This window comes from Typopeltis vanoorti, chromosome 6 (genome assembly GCF_054136105.1).
Source record: "Typopeltis vanoorti isolate ZY-2024b chromosome 6, IOZ_Tvanoo_1.0, whole genome shotgun sequence".
Taxonomy (NCBI): Eukaryota; Metazoa; Arthropoda; class Arachnida; order Uropygi; family Thelyphonidae; genus Typopeltis; species Typopeltis vanoorti.
The window spans coordinates 16222580-16249364 of record NC_143554.1 but is presented as its reverse complement, the minus strand read 5'-3'; the positions used below and the strand labels follow the sequence as shown (position 1 = coordinate 16249364).

General features: G+C 36.3%; 2 protein-coding genes across 2 annotated transcripts in view; both read left to right on the top strand.

The window, feature by feature from the left end:
• Window positions 1–26785, top strand: part of Sas10 (UTP3 small subunit processome component Sas10) — a 226779-nt gene that overhangs the window by 8661 nt on the left and 191333 nt on the right. The gene's annotated exons all lie outside the window — the stretch shown is intronic.
• LOC150105309 (histone lysine acetyltransferase CREBBP-like) lies at window positions 17632–25984 on the top strand. The gene has a single exon (XM_090394638.1). The coding sequence runs from the start codon at window positions 17632–17634 to the stop codon at window positions 21220–21222; it is 3591 nt and encodes a 1196-aa protein (XP_090250764.1). The 3' UTR covers window positions 21223–25984.

The window sequence follows — 26785 nt, the reverse complement described above, 5'->3', positions numbered from 1 at the left end:
TTATTCACTTCTTTTATCAGCTATGATAAGCCATTAAACTTTCAGAGTATTATTATTATCTCATTTTGGATATGATCTTTAACACCATTTTTCTTAATAAATATGATTCGTATAGATAATAAATAAGTGTGAAGACTGAGTTTTAGATGGATTCAAAATGGTGGAAGATGAATACCGGCATGATGGTTGTTGTTGCGAAGAATGTTTTTGATTTCAGTGGTGATTAGTGAGTTTTAGATTTTGTGAATCTTCTTTGATAGCGGAATACAAGGTAAGACTTTGACTTTTGATGCAATTTTCCGGCCCTAGCCCGTTCTCTTCGTCATTATAAATATTTCTCAGAATTTCTGCTGGCAGGTCTCAAGACCTGTGGGATTTCTACTTGCGCTCATATGCAATTCCCCAATCACCACCTACTAGATTTAACAATGAGCAGAACAGATATGGATAACTTTAATGATCTTCTAGAGCATCTAAACAAAGATCAAGCACTAAAACTATTTAAATTATTACTTAAAAAAATTCGATACGGAATGGTCAGGTTTCCTAAACCTGTACACTCAATCAGATGAACCCAAAGATATCGAGGAAGAAGTTGAAGAGATCAACAACACGTCCATCTCCCTACCTGAGAACCACAGTCAGATAGACTTCACAGAAGAACACACGAATAAAAGACGCAGAACCGAGGATGATCATATAGAAAACTAAACGGCCTCACAAACAGTGCTGGGAAAAAAAGGAAAAGGTTCCCCCGGTAATTCTCCGTGAAAAAGAAAAATGGACCACAGTTGCAAGAAACCTGAGAGAACATAACATTGACTACTTCTGGGCCAGAAACACCGACGAAGGAGTAAAAATTCAACCAACGACAGTCACAGACTACAGAGGGATAACAAAAACGATGGGTAACAACAAACTACAGTACCACACCTTCGCACTAAGCAGTGAAAGAAATCTCAAGGTTGTACTGCGAGGTGGCACTGACGGCATTACCTCTGAGACGCAGCAGACCTCACCCAGCAGGGGCTAACACCAATCAAAGTCAGCCGGATGCTTAGATCCGATAAACGACCAATGCCATTAGTATTAGTTGAGATCCAGAACATGCAAAGATGAATTTATGACATAACTGCGGTCTGTGGACTTAAGATAACAACAGAACCACTTAGGAAAAGGGCATCAGCAGGGCAATGCCATCATTGCCAAAAGTTTGGCCATGCAAAGACTATGTAAAGCCGAGTTCAGATGCCTGAAGTGTGGTGAGAAACATCAAACCATTACATGCTCAAAACCAAGATCCACACCAGCCAAATGTGCCAACTGTGGAGGTCCCCACCCAGTAAACTACAAAGGATGCAACCACCACCCCAGAAATCATGGAAATACAAGACCCATCCAACCTCCCCCAATCTGGACCACTCAAAGCATCTCAGCTGCACAGTCATCAAACCAACAAAACCCTATCCACAAAAGTCAGGAAAGGGCTCAACATCCCACCAAGACCTATGCAGAAGCAGCCCGCTTAAAGGACACAGTGCAGAGCAATCAAATAGGCTCCAACATCACAGCAATACTGACTGCCTCGCTAGCCACTATACTGCAGGAATTCAGCAGAACAAACCCAACTCCATCCTCCACAAAGAGATTCCTGCAAGGAACCCATTCCATACTGACAGCACTCAACAATGAATAAAACAAAAGTAAAACCCAACTCGCTTTGAATTGCAGCCTGGAATGCCAATGGCCTCACCAACAAGACACAACCTGGACATAATGCTGATCAACGAGACCCACCTAAGACCTGCCAACAACCCAAAAGTGAGAGGATACACAACGTACCGAATGGATAGACTCAGCACCAGACAGGGAGGCACTGCCATCTGCATCAAACCGTACCTCCACCACAATGCCATGTCCAACCCACAGACTAACAACGTGGAGACTACAGGAATACAAGTCCACACAAACAATGCTGGAAGCCTCAAGATATATGCTGCCTACAACTCACCAAGCAACCCTTTGCTGACAGCAGACCTGGATGCCGTCCTTGGCACCACAGACCCCACCATCATAGCAGGAGACTTGAACGCCAAACACACAGCATGGTTCAGCACCACCAACAACAGAAGTGGACGCATACTACACAACTACTCAACACTTAACTTGTGGTAGCAGGACCCACTGAGCACACTCGTTATAGCCCTCATGGCAGATCAGATGTACTTGACATAGCTATCCTTGAAAACATCAGTTATCAATACCAACTAGAGACGATCAATGAATTATCATCTGACCACAACCCAATCCTGATTAAACTTGGCACGCACGACCAACTAGCCCCCCAGCACACCTTCATATGGGATAGGCTAACCAAAATCCTACCAGAATACATTGGCCCTGTACCCATCATCCACAAAAAAGAAGAAATAGATGAAGCAATAAGCATCTAACAAATCAAATCAAAAAAGCACTAGAAGCAGTCACCAAAACCACAACCAATCACCCAACCAGATGGCTCCCAGAAAACATCACGGACCTCATCAGAACAAAAAACAAAGCCAGGAAAAGATACCACAACACAAGAGCCCCACAGGACAAGAAAGCATTGAACAACCAAGTCAGAAAAGCACTTCAAAACCACAGGAATCAGGATTGGGACAATAAACTTTCATCACTCAACCCAGAAGATCACACAATATGGAAATTTCTGAAGATCCTGTGCACCAAACACAACCCTCTACCCCCATGGAATGGCACACACTGATAAAGAAAAAGCAGAAGCAATAGCAGAAAACCTAGAAAAAACAATGCAGCCCATCATATAACAGCATAAACATTACCACATATATAAAGTCCACCATCAGGTCAAACGTACCTTAAGACAGACCTCAGACAAACCAGACAGCATCACCCCCACTACTCCAATGGAAATAACCAACATCATAAAACATCTAAACAACAAAAAAGCTCCAGGTCCAGATGGAATTACAAACAGAATCATCAAACTACTTCCTCGAAAGGCTATTGTGCATCTGGTTAACATAACCAATGCAATACTGAGGATACAACACTTCCCCACTGCATGGAAAACAGCTGACATCATACCAATAAAAAAGCCAGGAAACAATCCACAACTCCCCCAAAGCTACCGTCCAATAAGCCTGCTTTCAAACCTAGGAAAGATTGCTGAAAAAATCATCCTCTCACGACCACAAGAAAAATCAGATCAGTTAGGAATAATTCCAAACGAACAATTTGGCTTCCGCCGTGTACACAGCACAATGCAACAAATACACCAACTAGTGGAGCATATCACTCAAGGATACAACTGGAACCTTCACACAGCTGCAGTCTCTCTGGATATTGCCAAGGCCTTTGACAAGGTATGGCATCAAGGATTACTCTACATACTCATTCAGGCCAACATAACCTAACCTTACCCATCTAATAAAATCATACTTCACTGACAGATCCATGCAGATAAAAATAAATGGCACCATCTCAACTAGGTGCCAAATCCTGGCAGGAGTACCACAGGGATCCCTGTTGGCTCCTTTTACTTTTCACAATCTACGTGGCTGACATTCCACAGAACCTGAGGACTACTATTACAGCCCTATATGCTGATGACACAGCTATTATGACAAGATCTCTCCGCCCACACCTGGAAATCAGTCGTCTCCAGGACACCATTACAAAGCTAGAGAAATGGTTCTCGGACTGGAGGATACAAGTAAACCCCATCAAAAGCTCAGCTATACTATTCACCAGATGGAAAACCTTCATCCAAGATGACATTCAACTCCTCGGAAAAAAGATACCATGGCAGACAGAAACCAAATACCTTGGAGTATAGCTAGACAAAAAGCTAAATTTCAACAGCCACATCATGCTCATATGCACAAAGACATCCAGAACCATAGCCCAACTCTATCCCCTGATCAACCGCAACAGCAAATTGGATACACGCAACAAGCTGCTACTATATCAGATGGTAATACAACCAGTAATCACATATGCATCCCCAGCATGGAGTCACACATCCAAATCTAACATCCTGAAACTACGGAGGATACAAAACAAATGCCTGCGGATGATCTTGGACGCTCCATGGTTCATCAGAAACACGCAGATCCACAGAGAAACCGGAATCCCAGACATCCACTCTCTCCTTCATGGCGTGCGGAAAAGATCTTCAGCAAGGCACACTCTCATCCCAACCCACTAATCAGACAAGCTTCAAGTTATAGTGAACATGACTATCACAAACATAAAAGATCTAAGGCAATCCTGCTTTCAGCAGAACAGAGCTAACTCCATCGTTCACAAAGTGCGAGCATAAGGCTCACAATCCCCCCCTCCCATCAAGCTTCTCGACACAGACAAAGGGGAAAACAAAAAGCATTTTATGCTTCACCCAGCAAGCCAGTAACGTTGTTGTTGTTGTTGACTGAGTTTTATGACTGTTTTCCTTCATACCTTTCATAAATCCTGATCTGCACCTCATGAATAAGCTATGTCATGTTGGAGGTTTAATGGAATATTTACAGCACTTGGAAAGGATTAAAAACTAATTTTAATGCTTCCAGTATTTTGTCTCGGTCACTGAGACATCTTCAGGGATTACAAATAACTCTTGTAACACACTCTAATACAACAAAATACTAGGTGAAACATGTTGACTCTAAAGTCCTATCTAGATGGTGTGCACTCTATGGGCGTTTGTAGGTGTGATCTCTGATTATTAATGTTTCCCAAATTTTGGGAAGTTTTATGCAACCATATTTATTTAAATTCGGTTAATTTCTGAATGTTGCCACAGATTCTAAAAAGTTTTTTTTTTGAATTTACTATGGTGAAGATGGTGATTTTTCTCCAGGAGATCCTGTGTGTTGTATCAATGACATGGTCTGCAAAGCCAGATTGACCATAGTTGGGATTGCAGAGGTATGATTTGTGTTCTTCTAGACAGATGGTTACTGATCTACCTGTCTGTCCGAAGTAAGCCAGCTTGCAGGAACACAAACGTTATATACTCTAGGTACTGAGAGAGGAGGGAGCTGATCTTTGGTAGAATAGATAAGGGTAGTAAGTTTATGATGGGGCTTAAAAGCTGTGTGTAGGATGTACTTGTTTTTTAAGAACCTGGCTATTTTTCTGATGTGCCATGGATGTAGGGGATGGGGTTAGATTAATTATTGCATGCTGATTGTTTCTGAGATAAGCAGTTTATTTAGATTAAAGCAGGCATTGTATTTCTGTTTTTTATTTTTTTATTTTTATAACCTATGACATGCTGACATTCTGCCAGAAATATTTATTTTATCATTGTTTTCTCCATCTTTCAGTTTTCTTTTTTTGAGTCCGTGCCTGACATGATAGGTATTGCAGCTTGTGTTGTTCAGAGATACCTGTATATGAATAAGTTGTATTGAAGGAATTATAATTGTGTGTGTGTGTGTTGTGCTAATGTGATGTGATGTTTTGGTATATTTTTTGTGGGATAGTGTGTGTGTGTACATAGCTGGTCGGAATGAATGATGTTTTAATTATTACTCTGTTGGAAGTTTTTTCACTTGGTTATACTATAAATTAAAGATATAGTACACCCACAGATTCGAGACCCTTCGACACCTCTATGCATGTCAACAGAAGGAGAATCCATTCCGATAATAGGGTAATCAATCTGTATTGTGGGATGAGTTGTTTATTATTACACGTCGGAAAATTAACTTCTCTTTTATGATCATTGTAGTTAACTATATTGCTTGTATAACAGTTGGAAAATTTTACCTATAAAGCACGTGATTTTACGTGTTGGCGACCAATTCGTACATGCTTCATTTCTTTCTCTCCTTCAGCATGAATCGACTATTCTTGGGAAGTCTCCAAGCGAAGATTTCTAAATTGTGGGCATACTATATCAAGAAATTATATACTTGGTCTAATCCTTTATCCAAGTGTGAGCAAACAGTTTGTGCCTGAAGTATTTTCAGGACTGGGGCAACTCGTGGTAAATGTGATATGACTTCATATCACTTGCCTCCGTATCCCATAATGCAAAGCACATCTCCTTGCGGACATGTATAATACTATGCATTATGGGAGGGGTCACTACCCAGACCGGTTTTGACCTTTATTGAAGTCTCTTCAGATACCAAGAAATTATGTACTTGGTTTAATCCTTTATCCAAGTGTAAGCAAACAAAGTTTGCACCTGAAGTATTTTCAGGACTGGGGCAACTCAATTTATAATTATTGCTCTGTTTTGTAAGCATGTTAGGCATCTTTGTTAAAAAAAAAAAAAAAAAAAAAAATGTATATTAGAAATTAAAAGAAGTGTAATCCCATTTATTATCAGCTTTACCACAATACCAAAAACAGACCGGATTTTGCAATGGCTAATTGCTGTCTCATCATGGAATGAGTGCAGTACTGAGAAAATTAAAATCAAACACTGGTTTATTATTTATTCATTCATTTATTTTATTTCAGTGAAGGAGACATCATTGGAGTACTATACGCTAATGTAATACACACAGGTAGCAAGGAAGGTCATAATATTTGAAGTATAGAGGGGCAATCAAGCTTGCCTTCAATCGTTAACCCCTGAGAACTGGAGGCCTGATGTTTCTTGAAAATGTTCCATGAGTGGTCTTCAGAACAGGGTTTCTAGACTATGTAAAAAATTAATTAAAAATATTTAAAAAATATATAAAATTGATAAAAAAAATAGAAAAAAAAATCTTTCACCCACTCATGGTAAAAAATTTCTATAAGTTTGCAAATAATCTTTCATGGGTAGGAGCAAAATAATAATAAAAAAAATATATATATATATATATATATATATATATATATATATATATATAGAAGAATGCAAAAAAATAAGCCTTCTGCCATCACTAGAAGTCAGACTTAGAGAGATCATTCTGGACTGCAGTCAGATGAAGAAAAAAAACTATTCTACACTTGAAAAATTTTCAGCTATTTATGAAATATTCTAACTTCAATAAAAAACATTCTCTACCAAATCAAATCTACCAGATAGCATCCATAGAGGATATCCTCCATAACTTCAGGTTCTTAGTCTGCCATTTCCACTTCCTTTGTATTCCCACTTTGCAGACCTTACAACCCTGTAGTGTATGGTGATGATTTCTTTGTAAGTGGTGGATTTTTGAAATTATTATAATATACTCTATTAAAGTTTCATAAGTGTATTAAATTTTGTGTTTTTTTTTCCCTTGAGGCGTATATTTTTCCATGAAACTGTAAATTGAGTTCTAACCATACACTATGGAAAATTATGGAGACAGCTACCGTGTTAGAGCAAACTTTAGTTTAATATAAACTAAAATGAACACTCGACGTTTCGACCTTCATATCAAGGCCATCATCTGAAGCATAGAGTTTCTCTGTACACATATATACAGAGAAACGAGCTGCACTACAATCTGCATGGTTTGCTAAAGTTACTGACCAACCATTAGAACAATTATTGGCCTGACCTCTGGTGAAAAAAAAAAAAACTTTACTACATCAAAGTTAGTCCTATTATTATTATCTGTTTGGTTACAAAATTAAATTGGACTGGAGAGAAACATGTTTATATATATACACACATATATATAATTATTTACTCAGCATCTCATGTTGCTCTCCATCCCAATTTAATTTTGTAACCCATCAGATAATAATAATAGGATTCTAGCTTTGATGTAGTAAAGTTTTTTTTTTTCCCACCAGAGGTCAGGCCAATAATTGTTGTAAATGTTGGTCAGTAACTTTGCAAACCATGTAGATTGTAATGCAGCTTGTTTCTCTTTATATATGTGTATGCTCCAGATGATGACCTTGATATGAAGGTCGTGACGTCGAGTGTACATTTTGGTTTATATTAAACCAAAGTTTTGCTCTAAAATGGTAGTTGTCTCCATAGTTTTCCATAATGTATTCTGATTATCGTGTAAGCATGAAAGAAAAGAGTTCTAACTATAATTTAAGCCTATATATAGTTTACGTTATATCAGAACAATCAATTGAACTCGAACAGCCACACGGAAAAAACAGTATCTATGATTATAGCATATCTCTGTTATGATTACGATATTGTGCTAGCACATATAACTCAGTGTAATTAAGTTTAGCTGGCACTATTTTGTTACATCTGTGTTTAAAGATGTGTCATGTTGGGAGGACATTTAAATTGAAGATATTTTTAAAGTAGCTTCCTTTGCTCACCCTGGTCTAGTCTTCACCATTTCTTTTTCCAGCTGTTGGTCATTTTTCCTCTCAGTAACTCAGACCATAATCTTTTACAAGTTTTATCTCTGTCTTTCTTCACCATTCCAATCTTGTGCCTTTTGACATTACAACAATACCAAGTGGGAAGATTCTGTTAACTTCTTCTCTTGCTTTCAGTGATCACGCTAATGTTTTTGTTCTCCAGATCCAGGTACTTGCTCTGAAATGAGAACTTTCATTAACTGCATCATTCAAAATTTTCTGTGTAACATCCAAGAACATCGTCTATGCAGAAAGCATAGATGATGCCTTTGATGATCTTTCTACACCCTGTTATACTGAATCAGCCCATTCACAAAAAAAAAAAAAAAGATTGGAGATCGTATGCTATTGCTCTTATCTCGGTGCTCCTGGTGAAATAAAAACCTTCTAATCAGTGACTACTTGTATGGATTCCATCACTTAAGATCTGGCAGATGTCCAGAGGTTGGAGATTCTCCTGCTGTCTCCAAATGCTAGATATGTGCCATAAGAAAGTTTGGAGAAACCTGCTGTTGCACTTGACTTGTCTGAGGTATTTGATGATATCTGGCATAAAGGGTTTCTCGTCAGATTGCTATCTTATGGTCTGTTTTCCATCCTTTGTAATTAAGTTACCAGTGAGGAAGAAAAAGATAAGCTATTTTGGTGATGACCCTTTGTAATACAATTGTAGGATATTAATTAACCTACCTGGGTAAAAGTCTTGAAGGTAAAGATGGTGAAAATTTGACAAAAGACTTGATTAGAGTTGAAACAGTATGCAGTTAAAAGTGACAACCATAAGAGAGCAACAACTGAGTGCAGAAAATACATTAATCAAGATAAAGACATAAAAACCACTGACATAGTTAACACCAAAAAGATGAATTATGTAAATTTTGGATTTTGAAAGAAACTGAGAATAAAAAACTGGTTATATATAGTAACACGATGGATACTGGCCATTTTTTTAAGTTAATACATGATCAGATGTGAACAGCAAAAAAAAAAAGTGTGAGCAGTTGGTTTTCTTACAAGAGTCATTACAAATGGTCTGCTCCATCACCAAAATAGCTTCGTTTTTCCTTCACTACTGTTAACATATTAGGAGCATCATGATTTTCTCAGAAAATTTAGTGCGTTTCCAATTTTTCTCAATTCATTAGCTATAAGTAATTCTAGATGGCGTTCTTTCCAGATTGGTCTATTAATGCTCAGTGCTCTATTATATTATCCACTCTCTATCTCTCACTGGCCTCAAACTCTGTTCAGTTTTCCTGATGACACTATCCATTCTTCCTATTCATATGACAAGCCACAAGTCTTGCAGACATCTCAAACATCTCATGCTTCAATGGATTCTTGCAATGGATACTGATCTCCATACCATCCTTCAGTGGGGCGATGACAACCTGTTCACCTGCAGTGTCTTTAACCCCCCAACCAGCGATGACGTCTATAGATGTCCAGCTAAATCTGGATACTATTCTGTAACACCTGTTGAATAACATAGATAAAAAGTGCAATTTGTTCTCACTATTTCATCCACCTCAGCTGGTAGGAAGGTTAAAGCACAGTTCTGTCTTCCTGGCAAAAACAGCCTTAGTCCTAATTTCTCTTAACTTGGATAACACTAGCATTAAGAGAAACCAAATCTCACTTCTGAACTTCACTTAACTTTAGTCTTATGGCATAAGCACTTAATTCTATAGCATTCTCGGCCTGCAAAAAATTTTATCCTCTCAAGACATTACTTTTCACCTTTCCAGCACTGTATGGATTCCAATTTTTTTATTAGTTATTATTATTTTTTTTTATTCAATCTGCCCAATATTAGAAAACTGCTCACATTATAATGCTGTTCAAGACAGGACAATTTAGCTCAATGAAGACTCCTCTTTTAGAGTCTTTCTTTAGCCAGTTTTCCAAAGATGTTTTTTTTTTTTTTTCTGAATTGTATTTTTTTCTGTAGATACCTTCATGTACAGAAAATAGCTTAGCTTTTTTGTGTAGATACCGCCATGCTTGCCTAAAGCAGTGCTTCCCAAACTTCTGGATGTCAGGGCCCCCTTTGCAAAAATTAAAATATTTCACAGCCCCCCTCGAAACAAAATCATAATAGAGAGATATATTATTATAATATTTATTGTATTTATATTTAATACAAAACATATACAGCGAATATTGCAAAAATCAAATGCTTATATTACATTTTTTGCCTCTTACTGTTTGGTTCTGAAGACGATGCGGGCTGTTCAGGTAAAATATGAAATACTATCTTTTTTTTTTTTTTTGAGTATGTTTCTGCTTCTTCTGATTGTTCGCGGGATTTTTTTTTTTTTTTTTTTTTTTATCAGCCACTTATCCATCTCAGGGTTAAATTTTTTAACGTAGAATAGATCAAATAATATCACCACTTACCGATACTGGCACACCACAGACTGATAACATGAAATTAGTGAATATTACCTGAATAAGGGAATCCCCAGACCAGGAACATTTTTTTCTTTTGTGACTTTTCTCCCTTTAAGGTAATTCAGCCTAACGCGAAACAGACAGCAAAGGCAGGTTATTAAAACATGCATGTGATTGGTGCGGTATTAACAAAAGATCACGCAACTGAAAGATAAAAGCATAGCTGACAATTGAGTTGAAATGCTAACTCTCTTCAACCGAATTCCATATGTGAAACTGCAATAACATTCATTATGTGTATATATATTACTTAGTTTTAACACTTTTACGAATTTTAACACGTTCGGTTGAATTTTATTGCTGCCTTGGGAAATCGAACTCGCATACATCTAATTAATAACAATAGTTTTCAGTTAGATACTGTGTTTGCCCATGCAACATATGGTTTTGTTTCAGTCTATACAGCATAGTTTCTGTATGAGGGGACATGTGATTAGTGTGTTTTTTATCCCAGTTGTCTCTAATTGCACTATTTGTTGAGAAATATATTACACAGACTGCTCATACCTTATTCATTGGCATAATAAAAGTACTTGTTTTTATTGCCTCCGCAGTATAGTGGCTGTTAAGGGAGGCCATGTTGTTTACCACTGCAAGCGAGTTACTATCTCCCCACATGAACTTGTTTAAGCTTTTTTTCATGTGTGAAGTATATGCGAAACTTTTATTGGTAACAGAAAACTAGCTCGGGTGATAGTGATAATATAAAACGAGTTTTGGTATGTATATAAAGTCAATATCAACAGTTCTTGATATTAAAATATAAAAAATAACAAAAAAGAAATAATACATAATACAAGTTAAATACGTTTCTTTTAAAATAAAAAAAATTATTTAGTCTTAAAACATTTAAAATTTTTTTTCATAATTTCACTGCCCCCAGTTTGGGAAGCGCTGGCCTAAAGGACTCACTTTAATAAATTTAGTTTAATCCTTTATCCAAGTGTGAGTAAACAAAGTTTGCGCCTGAAAGTATCTTCAGGACTGGGGTAAGGTGGTACAACACTGGGAAACTCGTTGCAAAGGTGGAGCAAGCTAACATCACTCTTATCTCAGTATCTCCCACAATGCAAAACGCATCTCCTTGCAGATATGTATAATGTTATGCATTAAGGGAAGGGCCACTACCTAGACTAGCTTCGACCTTTATTGAGATCTCTTCAGTGGGAGCCAGGCCGAAGTGGAGATACCAAGCAGAAGCATTAGCAAGGTCATCTCTACCTATAGGAGTTGCCAAATGGTGTGCCACCTTTTTATTAAATTACTGTGGATTTAGAGAAAGACGTTGAAAGTTTATTTTTCACTTGGTTAGACTATAATAAATTTAGTTTAATCCTTTATCCAAGTGTGAGCAAACAAAGTTTGCACCTGAAAGTATCTTCAGGACTGAGGTAAGGTGGTACAACACCGGGAAACTCTTGCAAAGGTGGAGCAAGCCAACATCACTCCTATCTCGGTAGCTCCCATAATGCAAAACACATCTCCTTGCGGATTTGTATAATGTTATGCATTAAGGGAAGGGCCATTACCCAGACTAGTTTTAGACTGAAGAGACCTCAATAAAGGTCGAAACTAGTCTGGGTAGTGGCCCTTCCCTTAATGCATATCATCATACATATCCGCAAGGAAATGTGTTTTGCATTATGGGAGATACTGAGATAGGAGTGATGTTAGCTTACTCCACCTTTGCAACGAGTTGCCCGGTGTTGTACCACCTTACCCCAGTCCTTAAGATACTTTCAGGCGCAAACTTTGTTTGCTCACACTTGGATAAAGGATTAAACTAAATTTATTATATTCTAACCAAGTTAAAAATAAACTTTCAACATCGGACTCACTTTAGTGAGTACGGGCATGGCAAACCTGAGGTACCTGATGCTGGACCATGCCTTACTTCATGTAATATACATCTGTTATATTATCTGTAGACTGGTCCGTCCCTCCCCTTTTTTCTTTTCTTCTTTCTTTTCTTCTTGCTCCTTTCCCCCCAATGCCATTAGAGTATTCGAGGGTTAGGGGTGAATCTTTCCTATTTTACTATTTCATCTTTTTTACTAAATAATTTAAGGTAATTACAACGTAAACTAGGATATATGTTAAAATAAATTTTAATATACTTCAGTATTTCGGCAACGTCACGTTGCCATTTTCAAAGAACCTGAGAACAAGATACGTGCATGCAGGCACAACAAACAATAAGTGAGGAAGAAGCAGGAAGCCATTATTTCTCCTAAAGACCTGATGGTGCCCCCTAGCGGGCAATGTTGGTATTCTTGGGCGATTCGACTGAAGGTCTTCTGATGTAGGTTTCCCAAATGTGAGGCAGTCTCATGCAGCCAAATTTGTTGAGGTTTGGATTGTTTCTTAGGGCTGAAGCTGATTCCATGAAAAGTCTTTCATATTTGTATTTACTATGGTGTATTATCATGGCTTTCTTCCACCATATTCTATGGCAGGTATCCAACGCATGGTCAGCAAGGCCAGAGTGGCTGTATTGGTGAAACCGGATGTAGTCCTTGTGTTTTGAAATTCTGATATTTGCTGTCCTGCCTGTTTGGCCAAAGTAGGACAGCTTACAGCTGCAAGGGGTGGACACCTTGCAGGTAGGTCTAGGGGTGGAGGTTGGTCTTTAGTAGAGTGGATAAGGGATGCCAATTTTTTTATATGGTCTGTAACAAGAAGTTATGTCATGATTTTTTAGGATTTTTGTAATTTTTTCCGACGTGCCTCGTATATAGGGTATGGTGATGGATTTAGAGTAATCCTTGTTGTGAGGGGGGGGGTTTGTGGTTTACTGGTTTCAATATTTTTTGGATTTTTTGTGGGGGTAGCCATTGGCTGAGAAAGTTTGAGAATGTGGTTTAGTTCTGTGGTTAGGGCATTGTCATTTGAACAGATAAGTTTAGCCCTGTTGTGTAGTGTCTTAACGACTTCATATTGTTGTGAGGAGGGGTGGTGGGATTGTTGGTGAATGTATCTGCCTGTATGGGTGGGTTTTCTATAGACTGAGAAAACCAAGGTTCCATCAGGCTGGTGGGTGACTAGTGTGTCTAAGAAAGGAAGGCAGTTGTTTTCTTCCTCTTCCAGGGTGAATTTGATTCTGGGGTGTTGGTTGTTTAAGTGTGTTAGGAAGGAGTGCATCGGAGCCATGTGGCCAAATAGCGAACACGTCATCGACATAGCGAAGCCAAATGGTTGGTTTTTGTGGGGGAGAGTTTAAGGCTTTCTCTTCAAAAGTCTCCATATGAAAGTTGGCGAAGGGTGGGGAGAGTGGAGAACCCATGGCTGTCCCCTCTATTTGTTTGTAGAATTTTCCTTGCCAAACAAAATAGCACGAGTTCATTGTGAACTGAAATAGGGCTGTGATATCGGGAGGAAATTTAGCTTGGATTAGCTCTAAGGATTCTTTGAGTGGGACATTTGTGAATAAGGAGGAGACATCAAAACTGACCATTATGTCAGTGTGTTTGAGTGTAAGGTTTTCTATGCTGGCTTTGAAGTGGGCTGAGTTTTTTTTGTGTGAAGGTGTGTTGCCAGTATAGTGTGAGAGAGCTTTGGCCAAATGTTTAGCTAATTTGTATGTGGGGGAATCAATGCCATCCACTATGGGACGTAAAAGCACATTTTCCTTATGTATTTTTGGGAGTCCATAAATACGAGGGGGGGGGTATGGAGTTTTCCACAGGCCAAGAAGTGACCTTCTTAAGGAGCCTGTGGAGTTTTCTAATTTGTGAGTTGGTGGGATTGTACTCGATAGGGAGGTAAGTAGCTCAATCTAACAATAGAGCTTTCAGCTTACCTCTGTAATCCTTTTGGTTAAGCAATTCTGTGGCCTTCCCTTTATCCGCTTTAGTGATTATTATTTCCTTGTTTTTCTTTCATTCTAGTAGAGATTTAATTTCCTTACTGGGCATGTTGACTTTTGGTAGTTTAGCTTTGGTCAGAATACAAGCCACATCCAGTCTAATATCATTGGCGACGTGGTTTGGAAGGTGTCATATCCCACGTTCAATTCGTATTATGATACTTCAGCAGGTATTCTTCTGGGCGCAATGGCGAAGTTGTGGCCACATGCGAGGGCATCGAGTGCTTCAGGTTTCACACTAAATGATGAAAGGTTGACTACCGTTTCGGTAGGAAGTTGTGGTTTCGAGATCGAGTTCTTTTTTAAATTTTCAAATTTAAAAAAGCGAAACCACAACTTCCTACCGAAACGGTAGTCAACCTTTCGTCATTTAGTGTGAAACCTGAAGCAATCATGTTTCTGAGGTATGCCAATGATACAGTACTCCTTTGTAATGACATGGAAGAACTAGGACTAATTCTTGACAAAGTTAACAAGATCAATAATAACAGAGGACTTCAACTCAGTTCTAGCAAGACAAAGATTATGGTTCTCAAAGGAAATACAAACAGAGAAGCTCTTGATAAACAAGTATATCTTAATGGAGAAAGAATTGAGGAAGTCAGGAAGTTTGAGCACCTGGGATCCATTATTAATGTGAAGAATTGCTGCTCAGAAGACATCAGAAAAAGGTTAGGAATGGCTAAAACAACAGTCAGAGACTTGTCTAAAATCTGGATGGATAGATCCATCTCCATGGGAACAAAGTTGAGGATTTTGGATGCAGTTGTTTTTCCAACAGCGACTTATGGATGTGAGACTTGGAACCTAAAGAAGTCAGATAAGAAACAGATATCTGCTTTTGAGATGTGGTGTTTCAGAAGGCTGTTGAGGATATCATATACTGAAAGGCATAACAAACGAATGGGTGTTAGAAAAGATCGGTAGAACTTTAAAGCTCCTTAAGGATATTGACAGAAGAAAGTTAAAATATTTTGGACACATTGAAAGGATGGAAGGGGGACTTCTCAGAACAGTAATAGAAGGTAAAATTCCTGGAAAAAGAGACAGGGATAGACCATCAGTGAGATGGATGGATGGTGTGTGCGGAGTGACTGATCTTCAGAGAGTTGAGGCCACCAGAAAAGCAGACAACAGGACTATATGGTGACTAAATTTTTGAGGCCTGGTGTGGCACATCACTGAGCATCGAGTGACCATACGGCATCTGTAGATGCCCAGTGAACATAGTAGTAGTATCAATGCCAGATATTCCACAAATTTGCCATTCTTGTTTCTGACCAAACACACAGTAACATGTGTAGTAACTGTTCAATATGCATTTACAGTTTAACTGGTAACTCTCTGAACCTGCTTGGGAATGGCTATGTTACAGGTAAAAGATCAGTGGAGTTGTTCCATCTATTTCTTATAGGTAGCGTTTCTTATGAAGTATACTCAGATTATGACCTTCAGATCTTCAAGAAAAGATATCAACTGATTGTAGATGGTGTCGACATCAATTTTACATAGTACTGCAGTCTGCCAGGTAGTATCTATCAGCCAACCTGGCTCCTTTATTTAATTTATCTGTTACCTACTCTGTTAACTCTAACTTGTATGTAAACAGACAGTCTCTCAAATAACTTTGCAAAATCCAGAAATAGCACTGTAATATGAGTCTGCTTATCCAACAGAGTTGTCATCATCAAATGCAACTAAATCCCTAAAGCAAGATCTCATTTTTACTTATGTTGATTTTTATACCTCCTGTGCTTATCATTATAGTCTTGTCTTGACCTCTATATGCTCTTGGTGGATTGTCTTTTTTTGTTTTTGTTACAGGTAATGGATATTCTTGTCTGAATTTGAATTCCTGTATTGGATAAAATATATAATTCATTTACAATGTATTAGTATGTTTAAGAATATTTTATATGCTGCTCTTTTAACTGATGGAAGCCCCATACCACATGCAGCAAGTATTTGCCTGCTATTAAAAGTGTACTATTATTTTTGGTAAAGGAAAATATATGATTTAAGCACAATAGTTTTAGTATTTAAGCATGACAGAAAAATGGGGAAATTAATTTCTCTGAGTCATGAAAGTAAAGCTTTTAATTTATTAAGCATATCAGAAAAATAGGATAGAGTGAAGTAAGCCATGAAGGCTTATGTTACTGTATTATTACAGTGATTACAATGTGGGATGTGTGCATTATGCCAGAGCTTGCAGAAACCTTCGAAAGCTTTGCAATGGAATGGTAACGTGGTTGTTGGGATTTATAATAAATTTTTCAGTTTAAAAATATGAAATACAGTAAAGCTTTATTATAAGATACAAGGAATCAGATGGCAAAAATTGGTAGAAAGCAAGGAATACCTAGTGACTGCATTTGCATTATGCTGTTGAACATTGATTGGAAATATCTACATGATCTTTGCATGAAGTTTGAATCTAGCCGAGGGATCTTAGGGAATGATAAATTGTTGTGATTTGTATTCAGTTATGTGATGTAGTTGTCATTTGAACTCTTATATCAAAGCAGTTATAAACATCATAAATAGACTTGATAATATGTAATAATACAGTAGTAATAGTTTCATATTAAGGAGAGCAGATATTGGAGAAAGTGGATATTGTAATGATGATTACTAACCCCTTCTCATCCCCACTTTAATAGAGGTAAGTGGTGTTAATGTAAAGACGAGTTTAATGACCTCTTTGATGATTGGTCTTAAGAATATTGATAACACTCAGTCTTTTAATGTTCAAAGAACTTCAGATATTTTGCAGCATTCATATGCAGCATTTTTTTTTATTTTTTTCTAGTTGTGGGTAATGCTCATCAAGATACCAGCCTGATGCCATAAATAGATGCAAGATGTAGTTGTGGTGAAATGCTGATTGTACATTTACCTTTTAAGTATAGATTGACTTTGTGTTTCATTCAGAGAGTATAATAATGTAATTAGAAATGGGTGCTTAATGTGGAGAGGTTTAGTGGGTGTTGCAAATTTCATAATTCTTCCTTGAAGACATGGCTAACCATCCTGAAGAGCCACCAAATAAGCAGCGAAAGCTTTCTGTTACTTCTTTATCATGTTTTCAAAAGGCCCATTGTAAAAAATTGAAAAATGGATTTCCAGAGAAAGAGAGATTAGATGTTGACTCTTTGAAACCTTCTTTCTGTAGTCATCTTCGTCATTCAGCTCCACAGGGAAAAAATATGCTCACCGATAATGGCGATACACAAGGTGTGTGTGGTGGGACTGTAATTCAATCACCATCTGTGTCTCTTCATTGTAATGGTGCAGCAATACATGGCAGTTTATTCACAATACCACAAATGCACAGTGGCTTTAAAACAGTGCCTTGCATTCCCATTTCTCATATACCTCTAGCACATATTAAAGGCATTAAAAAATGTGACTCAGATAATTTTCTTCCTAATGTTAATGTGAATGTTACATCAAGCAAAATTACATCATTACCAGCTCATAAAAGTGGTAATATTATGATATTAACTGATGTCAAAAGTGATGGTTCTTTAAGTGATAAGCTATTAAGGAATAAAACTGTGTTAGCTGAATCAAGAAAGCCTTCCATTTCCTCTTATGCCACTGGTGTGATGAAACCAATTAAACTAGATCAGTTTTCATCAGATTCATTTTCAACAAAAAGTGGATCCTGTGAATCATTACATAATACAGTTCCATTACTATTGCATCACAGCATTACTTCTAATACACCTCAGATACATAGTGGAAATGTTTTAAAAAATTCACTTGCTTCAAAAGTTTCACAAGAAACTTTGGAAAATTCTGCTTCTGAAGGTAGTTGTCAGAGGACTCATGTAAATACATATCATCATTTACAGCCATCACCACCATTACAAAATACTTTGCCATCCAAATTTGCTGCATTGCCTTCTGTTAACCAAGACATAGGAATAATTCAGCGGCGACTTATTTTGTTATTCCATGGTCTTAAATGCCAAAAGATGGATAATCAGTTAAATGGACAAACACATAAATGTACTTTATCATCATGCCAAGCTATTAGAAAACTCATAAATCATATGATTGATTGCAAAGTACATTCCTGCCCAATTCCATATTGTTCTTCTTCTCGTCTTATTATTTCACACTGGAAGAATTGTGTGAGAAATGATTGTTCTGTATGCATACCTTTAAAGCAGACTTCAACTAAAAAGCAAAAACCACTTGATTCAAGTGAATTAGATGCACTAATTCAGATTAACGAACGACTTTACAAACAGGAACCTGAATCTGTACCATTCAGACATGTAAATCAGGAGGTTATTCAAACACATACTTATTTTAAAACAGTAAAGAAACCTATTGATTTATCAATGATCAGGCAGAAACTAAAAGATAGACAATATCAGGACCCATGGGAGTATGTTGAAGATGTACTACTAATGTTAGAAAATGGAAAGTTAAGTAATAAAAAAACTTCCCGTGCATATCGATATTGTCTGAAATTGGAAAAAATATTTGAGCAAGAAATAAATTCGGTCATGCTGTCATTGGGATATTGTTGTGGTACTAAATATGTTTTTCATCCCCAAGTGCTATATTGCTATGGAAAGCAGCTATGTAATATTCAACAGGGTGCCAAATATTGGAGTTATCAGAATACTTCCAGACAGTGTGGTCTTCTTTCTGACAAATATACTTACTGTCATAAATGTTTCACTGGCATAGTTGGTGACTCTGTAGCACTGGGTGATGATCCAACACAACCACAAGTCATTATAAAGAAAGATAAATTTGTTGAAATGAAAAATGACCATCTTGTGAATGAACCATTTGTAAAATGCATAAACTGTGGAAAAAAGTTTCATCAGATATGTGTTCTTCATTTAGACTCTGTTTGGGCTAATGGATTTATTTGTGATTCCTGTTTAAAATGCAAAGGATGCAAAAGAGAAAAAAATAAATTTTCTGCAAGAGAATTACCTGAAACTAAACTTAGTAGTTACATTCAAGCTCGTGTTAATAGCTTCCTTAAAAATAAATTGCATGGATCTGAAGAAATAATCATTCGAGTTGTGTGCAGTTTAGATAAAGTGGTTCAAGTAAGACCAGCCATGAGAAAACAAGTTGTGGAAAGTGGTCAGTGGCCTGAAAACTTTCCTTATAGAGCAAAAGCACTACTTGCATTTACAAAAATTGATGATTCTGATGTATGTTTTTTTGGCATGCATGTTCAGGAGTATGGATCACAGTGTCCATTTCCAAATACTAGAAGAGTTTATATTGCCTATTTGGATAGTGTTCGTCTTTTACATTTAAGAGACTACAAGACATCTGTATATCATGAAATTCTACTGGGCTATCTAGCTTATGTAAAGAAACTTGGATTTGTAGCAGCTCATATTTGGGCCTGCCCTCCAAGTGATGGAGATGATTATATATTTCATTGCCATCCTCCTGATCAAAAAATACCAAGGCCAAAGCGACTTCAAGAGTGGTACAAAAAAATGCTAGACAAAGGAATTCTTGAAAGAATAATTTTGGATTATAAAGATATTTTTAAGTATATTCAAGATGATAACATTAGAAGTGTAACTGAATTACCATACTTTGAAGGTGACTTTTGGCCTAAGATATTAGAAGAAAGTATAATACATCTCAGTAAAACAGAAGAGGGAAAAAAAGCAGCTAACTTATCAACAACTTATGAGAAATCTGAAAACACTGATGAAAAAAACATCAAAATGAAGCCAAGCAAGAGTAAAAATGGACAAAGAAAGCATAGGAAATCATATATTCCTTATGCAGGAAATGATCTTCTAAGCCAAGTTTATTCTGCCATGGAGAAACATAAAGAGTTATTTTTTGTTGTAAATTTATATTCATCACAGGTTGTTACTAATCTTAATGTAATTATAGATCCCGATCCTTATATCAGTTGTGATATAATGGATGGACGAGATGCTTTTCTTGCCTTTGCACGGGAAAAAAATTATGAATTCTCATCTTTAAGACGTGCAAAATTTTCTACTATGGCTGTCCTGTATGAATTGCATAATCAAAATCAAGGGCAATTTTTGTATACTTGCAATATATGCAAAATTCATATAGGAACTGGATATCACTGTGCATCTTGCGATGATTTTGACTTGTGTATTTTATGTTTTGAAAAAGAGGGTCATCAACATAAAATGGAAAAACTTGGTTTTGACTTTGGTAGTGTATCATCTGTTGGTCATGAGTCGGCTCATTCGCAAGTATCTTCCAGACTTTCTATTCAGAGATGTATTCAGTCCCTAATTCATGCTTATGAATGTTGTGCCACTGATTGCAATTTGCCTAGTTGTTGTAAAATGAAAATGGTGCTTCAGCACACTAAGACATGTCAAAAGAAGAAGAAGGGAGAGTGCACTACCTGCAAGCAGCTTATTTCATTGTGCTGTTATCATGCTAAATACTGTCAGATTTCTCGTTTGACTGGTACTGATAATAAGACAAGAAAATGCCCTGTTCCTTTTTGTCTCAATATTAAATATAAGTTGAGACAGCTACAGCAGGCTTATATTTTGGAACGGCGTGTTGCTAGTATCTCAGCTATTCATAACTTTTTGGCAGATTCATCAGATTGATTATTACCAATAGGATTATATATACACACATATACATGTATGTATAAAACAAATCATTGTATTAATTTTGTAAAGATGTGCAAAACCTTTATTTGTGGTGTCAGCAACATGAAATACAGTGCATTATATTATGGACAATCACTATTTTTTTATAATAAACTGTCAGCTTTAAGAATAGATTGTGTGCGTGTGCACACATGCACAAAGGATAATGAACCGGTTAAAGGAATAAAGTTAAATTGTCAATTTCAACCAAAAATTTACAAGTACAATGTAGAACATTGGTTGGCAAACTTTTGAGACTGAAGAGCCAAACCTGCCCTCACAACAATTTAAAAATTATTCGAGAGCCATAAATATATTTTTACAAATCAGGAAAATTTAAAGTAATATTATAGTAAATTTATAGTAATATATAACAATTATAATATTAATTATATCTTTATTAAACGAAGAAAAAAATCACACAAAAAATTGCTCTCATTGGTTTTAATCAGTGTGAGCCAATGAGCTTCATTTCCTTAGAAAGTTTCTGTATGTCTGGTTTGTAACTACTCGTTTTTAATTTAAGGCACGATTCCAAGTTGGCATCAGTAATTTGTCTCCTCAATTTACATTTAATGAAATACATGTTAGAAAACGATTACTCACATAAATATGTAGACCCAAACATGCTGAGAACACCAAATGCAAATTTTTTCGACTCATGATATAAGTCCGGAAAACTATTCCAAGTATTGAAAATCATTGAGTCTGCCTGCTTTCTGTAATTCTTTTATAGCAGTCTGCTTGCGCTGTGAAATCGGACTGCATTTTTCTTTTTCCAGTTCTTCTATTTCAGTACCAAGATGTACAAATTTGGAGCTCTATAAGTCTTTGCTTGTCAAGTCCAGCAATTGTATTTCAAAATTATCTGTCAATATCAACCAGAGAAAAATTTAATTCCTTCACATTGGCATTAAGAGGATTTGTAATAAAAGTTAGTCACTTTATTATTTCAGCCTGAAAAATTTGAAGAAAAGATTCTCTCATGTTTAAAACTGCTGGCTTGAAATAATCTTCGTTAATGAGGGCATTGTTTTCTCGGCAATATTGAGACAAGTTTGGGAAATGAACTAAAGTTCCCCTCACTAAATAACTTCCTCTAGCATTGAAAAAGCAGTATTTCCCTTGCATTGTAATTTACGATTGAGTTGATTCAGTTGTGATGTAATGTCCACCATAAAATACAATTTTGCAACCGCTGATCTGTTAATTCTGGATATTGAACATCCTTTTTGTCGAGGAATAGTTAGATTTCATTTATGCAAAATGCTTTAACATGTCTCCTCTGGAAAGCCATCGAACCCTGTTGTACTGGAGAAGATCTGAATACTCGCTCCCCATTTCACTTATCAACTCTTTAAATTGTCAATGGTTAAGTCCCCTTGCTATAATGGTGTTGATAATCTTAATTACTAATTTCTTCTGTAAATATTTGTGCACAAAGTGCTTCCTGGTGGAGTATACAATGGAAAGTAATTACTTCATGATTAATTTTCCTTTTAAAATTGAAACAAAACCCTTTTTTGCTCCCGTGATACTTTTTGCACCATCGGTTGCAATTGACACAATTTTATTGAGTGGGATATGATTTTTTTCCATGCATTCAAGGACTGCATTTGCTATGTCCTCTTCACGCGTTTGGCCCTTCAGTGGCAATAATCCCAGAAGTTTCTTCTCTTGGACCCTCAGATGATACACACACACACACACAAAAAGAGAAACTTGGGTTGTGTCCTTGATGTTGCAAGACTCATCTACTGCAATTGATAAAGCTGAAGCTAATTTAACGTCTTCGACTTGTTGGTTGGTCACATTTGAGGACATTGTAACTGTCCTGTCTGCTACTGTTTTGGCAAATAACGGTATGTTTTTAATTTTATTTAAAATCTCTGCTTTGTTTTTGAAATCCCAAAAAAGTTCTTCAGATGCATTAACAAAACAACATTTTATGTATTCACCATCTGTGAATAATTTTCCTCTCTTAGCGATCTCCTGACTCACTACGAAGCTTGCAATATTAACATCATTGGGAGACTCTCTCCAATAATTAAATACAGAACTTGATTTTTCAACATTTTTCTGAAGTTCTTCAACTGCTCTCTTTCTCGTGTCACCGACAGGATATTTTCTGGCAAATGTTGCATGTTTTGTCGTGAAGTTTCTCTCCAAATTTGACTTTTTGTTGTGTGCCAGTTTTTCTTGGCAAATAAGACAGGTTGGAAGGCCATCTGAGTTCGAGATAAACGCGAAACATTCAGTTTTAAAGTCATGATGCTCATCTATTGTTTTTCTTAGTTTTTTCTTCATAGCCACGTTGAAAATCACCCTAAACAGTATATTTTATTTAACACGTTGTATAAATACATTATATAAAAAGAACTAAGTGATTATTCAAAATAATAAATGACAATAATTCGAAAATATAATAAAAATAAATCTCACCAGTAACACATTTTATTGTAACAGTTGCACGTGAAATAAAATGGCGCAGTAAATTGCGACCGTCAACCTATCTAAATATAATAAAACCAATATTATTTTTATATATATATATATATATATATATATATATTTAAAATAATTGCCTTTATAATAATAATAATTGCCAGTTTATATATAATAAGCACCCAGCCAAAAGAGAATACTAAGCTGCAGAAACAGCAAAGCGACACGGACTTCGCTTTCACATTTGCGCCATTGCCAACGTTGCCTTGCCCAGTAGAGGGCGCCCGTGCGCTCACTTATTAGTCACTTTGTTGCTCTGCAAATGACCTCAGATGTCGAGACAACCTAATCCTAATTAGTCGCTTTGTTTGGCTGCCCTGCCTACCATGTGCTCAATCATCCCCTCCATGCTCTCTTTCCCCTCCCTGACTGTGTGCATCTTAGTGCCACGAAGTTTTGTGAGACCTATAAAACAAATGAAATCGCCATTATGCGAATAAAATCTTTTAAAAATTTTATAAATGAAACTATGAGTTTTATTTTCATTTTAAATTTTCTTCAGAGCCACATGTACATACCCAAAGCGCCCCATGTGGCTCGCAAGCCGCAGTTTGTCGACCCATGATGTAGAACATTAACAGGATTATTTAAAAAAAAACAGCATTATGTTGTAAAAGAAACAACACAATATAGTGAGATGTAGTAGTTGATTTAAAAAAGAAAAGTGTTGCTGTCTGAGAATAAAACTCAAGATTTCTGGTAAGGAAAAGCTGTTTCGATGCAAGTTAGGATGATGAAGCAGGGCTTCAGCACTCTCCCAAAATAAATATGTGAACTTAAAGTGGCACTGTTGGAGGGTGTGTTTTACACCAGAAGATTCTGTGTGGTCATTGTCAATTCCATGCAATGCCAGACCTCATTTGTCAGATTTCTGATTAATGATGTAAGATTAGTGGGATTTCCTTCTAAAGACAAACCGTTTCCTCTTTCTCTTCCTGGCATCTACCAAGTTCCCTGTCATTACCACCTTTCCTATTTTAGACAAACTCGCATTCTGTGGAAAAAAAGATAGTAATAATGACAACCTTACATTGCCATTGTAAGAATGCCAGTTACATTGTTAATAAGAAATTTGAGAAATCTCTGGATTTAGAGAAAGATGTTGGAAGTTTTTTCCCACTTGGTTAGACTATAATAAATTTAGTTTAATCCTTCATCCAAGTGTAAGCAAACAAAGTTTGCGCCTGAAGTATCTTCAGGACTGAGGCAACTCGGTTCTGAAGATACTTCAGGACCTTCTCGTGGTAAAGGTAGACCAAGCTCTCATTATTGTCTCCTCCCATAATGCAAAGCACATCTCTCTTTGCGGACATGTATAATGCTATGCATTAAGGGAAGGGCCATTACCCAGACCAATTTTGACCTTTATTGAGGTCTTGTCAGTGGGAGCCAGACCCAGAAGAAAAAGAAAAAAACTTTCAACATCTTTCTCTGAATTCAGAGTAATTTAATAAAAAGGTGGTACACCTTTTGGCAACTCATATAGGTAAATATGACTTCTCCATTGCTTAGGTCGAAACCGATCTGGGTAGTGGCCCTTCCCTTAATGCATAGTATTATACATGTCCACAAGGAGATGCACTTTGCATTATTAGAGATACTGAGACAAGGAGTGATTTGGTCCACTTTTACCACGAGTTGCCTCAGTCCTGAAATACTTAAGGCGCAAACTCTGTTTGCTTACACTTGGATAAAGGATTAAACTAAATTTATTATAGTCTAACCAACTAGTGGAAAAAAAACTTACAAAATCTTTTTATAAATTACTACATCTCGCTATATAGTGTTCCTTTTATGACATATGTGACTCTTATTGCTATTCAGTGCAAATGTTCTATCTTGTATTTAGTAGCTTTCTTTGCAACTGATGACCTGTAAATTCCATGTTGAAAAATTTGGCAATTAAAGTTTATTGCTTTGTTTCATTATACTTGTGTGTATGTGTAATCTCTTCTTACTATTATGGCACAAGTGTCTCTCAAACATCAGTCAAGTTGTATCAACATGTGTGTATATATATTTCCCGCCCCCCCTTTTTTTTTGTTTATTTTTTTTAAATGATCTAGAAAATAATGTTTCCATATCTATTAAAAGTGTGCATGCAGTTTTACTTGAAACAATAACTAAGCATCTTGTTATTCAAATAAAACTTCTTGTATCATAAAGTTTTTTATTGTTTAATATTGTATAAAATAAATTTGTTGATAACTGCTGTTGTGAAATTTTATTGTTAATAACTACAAATGATATGATTCCAGTCATTTTTCCTTATTTCATATCTGAATCATGTATAGTCATATATCGTTGCTAAAAGATTTATGACATGGAAACAATGCTAAATCAGATGTACACCTGATGACAGTATAAATTATGCCCCTCTAGTGATATTTATGCAAAATAGTTTGCACATTTGGCTAAGTAGATAGTATCTCAACTCTTGAAATGCTCCAAACTCTCCCAATTCAAATGCTGCAGTGGCATGGATGTTTTCGAAAGTCAGAATGTGGCACCTAGGGTGTGACTATCATTTTGTTTGTTCATTAGAGGCCTGAAAAATTCCACATTGTCCTTAGGCAGGGAACTGGATTATTTATAACTATAGAATAACACATATACCACAGTAAATAAATATATTATTTACTTACTTTTTTATTATATAAATATATTATGCATCATTAGACATCTTATTTTTAGAGGAACCTGTGGCATAGTATAATTATTAAAAACAACACGCAAGTCCACAGTAATAACTTTAATTAATAAATAAGGTAGATATTTCTATCTTATTTATTAATGATTACATTTTTATTTTATGTAATCATTAAAAAAACTAATTATCTTAAATATTAATTATTTATTAATTTCTTTCATTTCCTAGCTCGTGACAACATTGTATTTTAATAGGTGATCCACCGAATGTTCGTTAGTTGTATTCTATTCCTATCTGTTTGTAACACTGAAGATATACTATTAGTTTTAGTATGAAATATCTACCTTATTTATTAATTAAAGT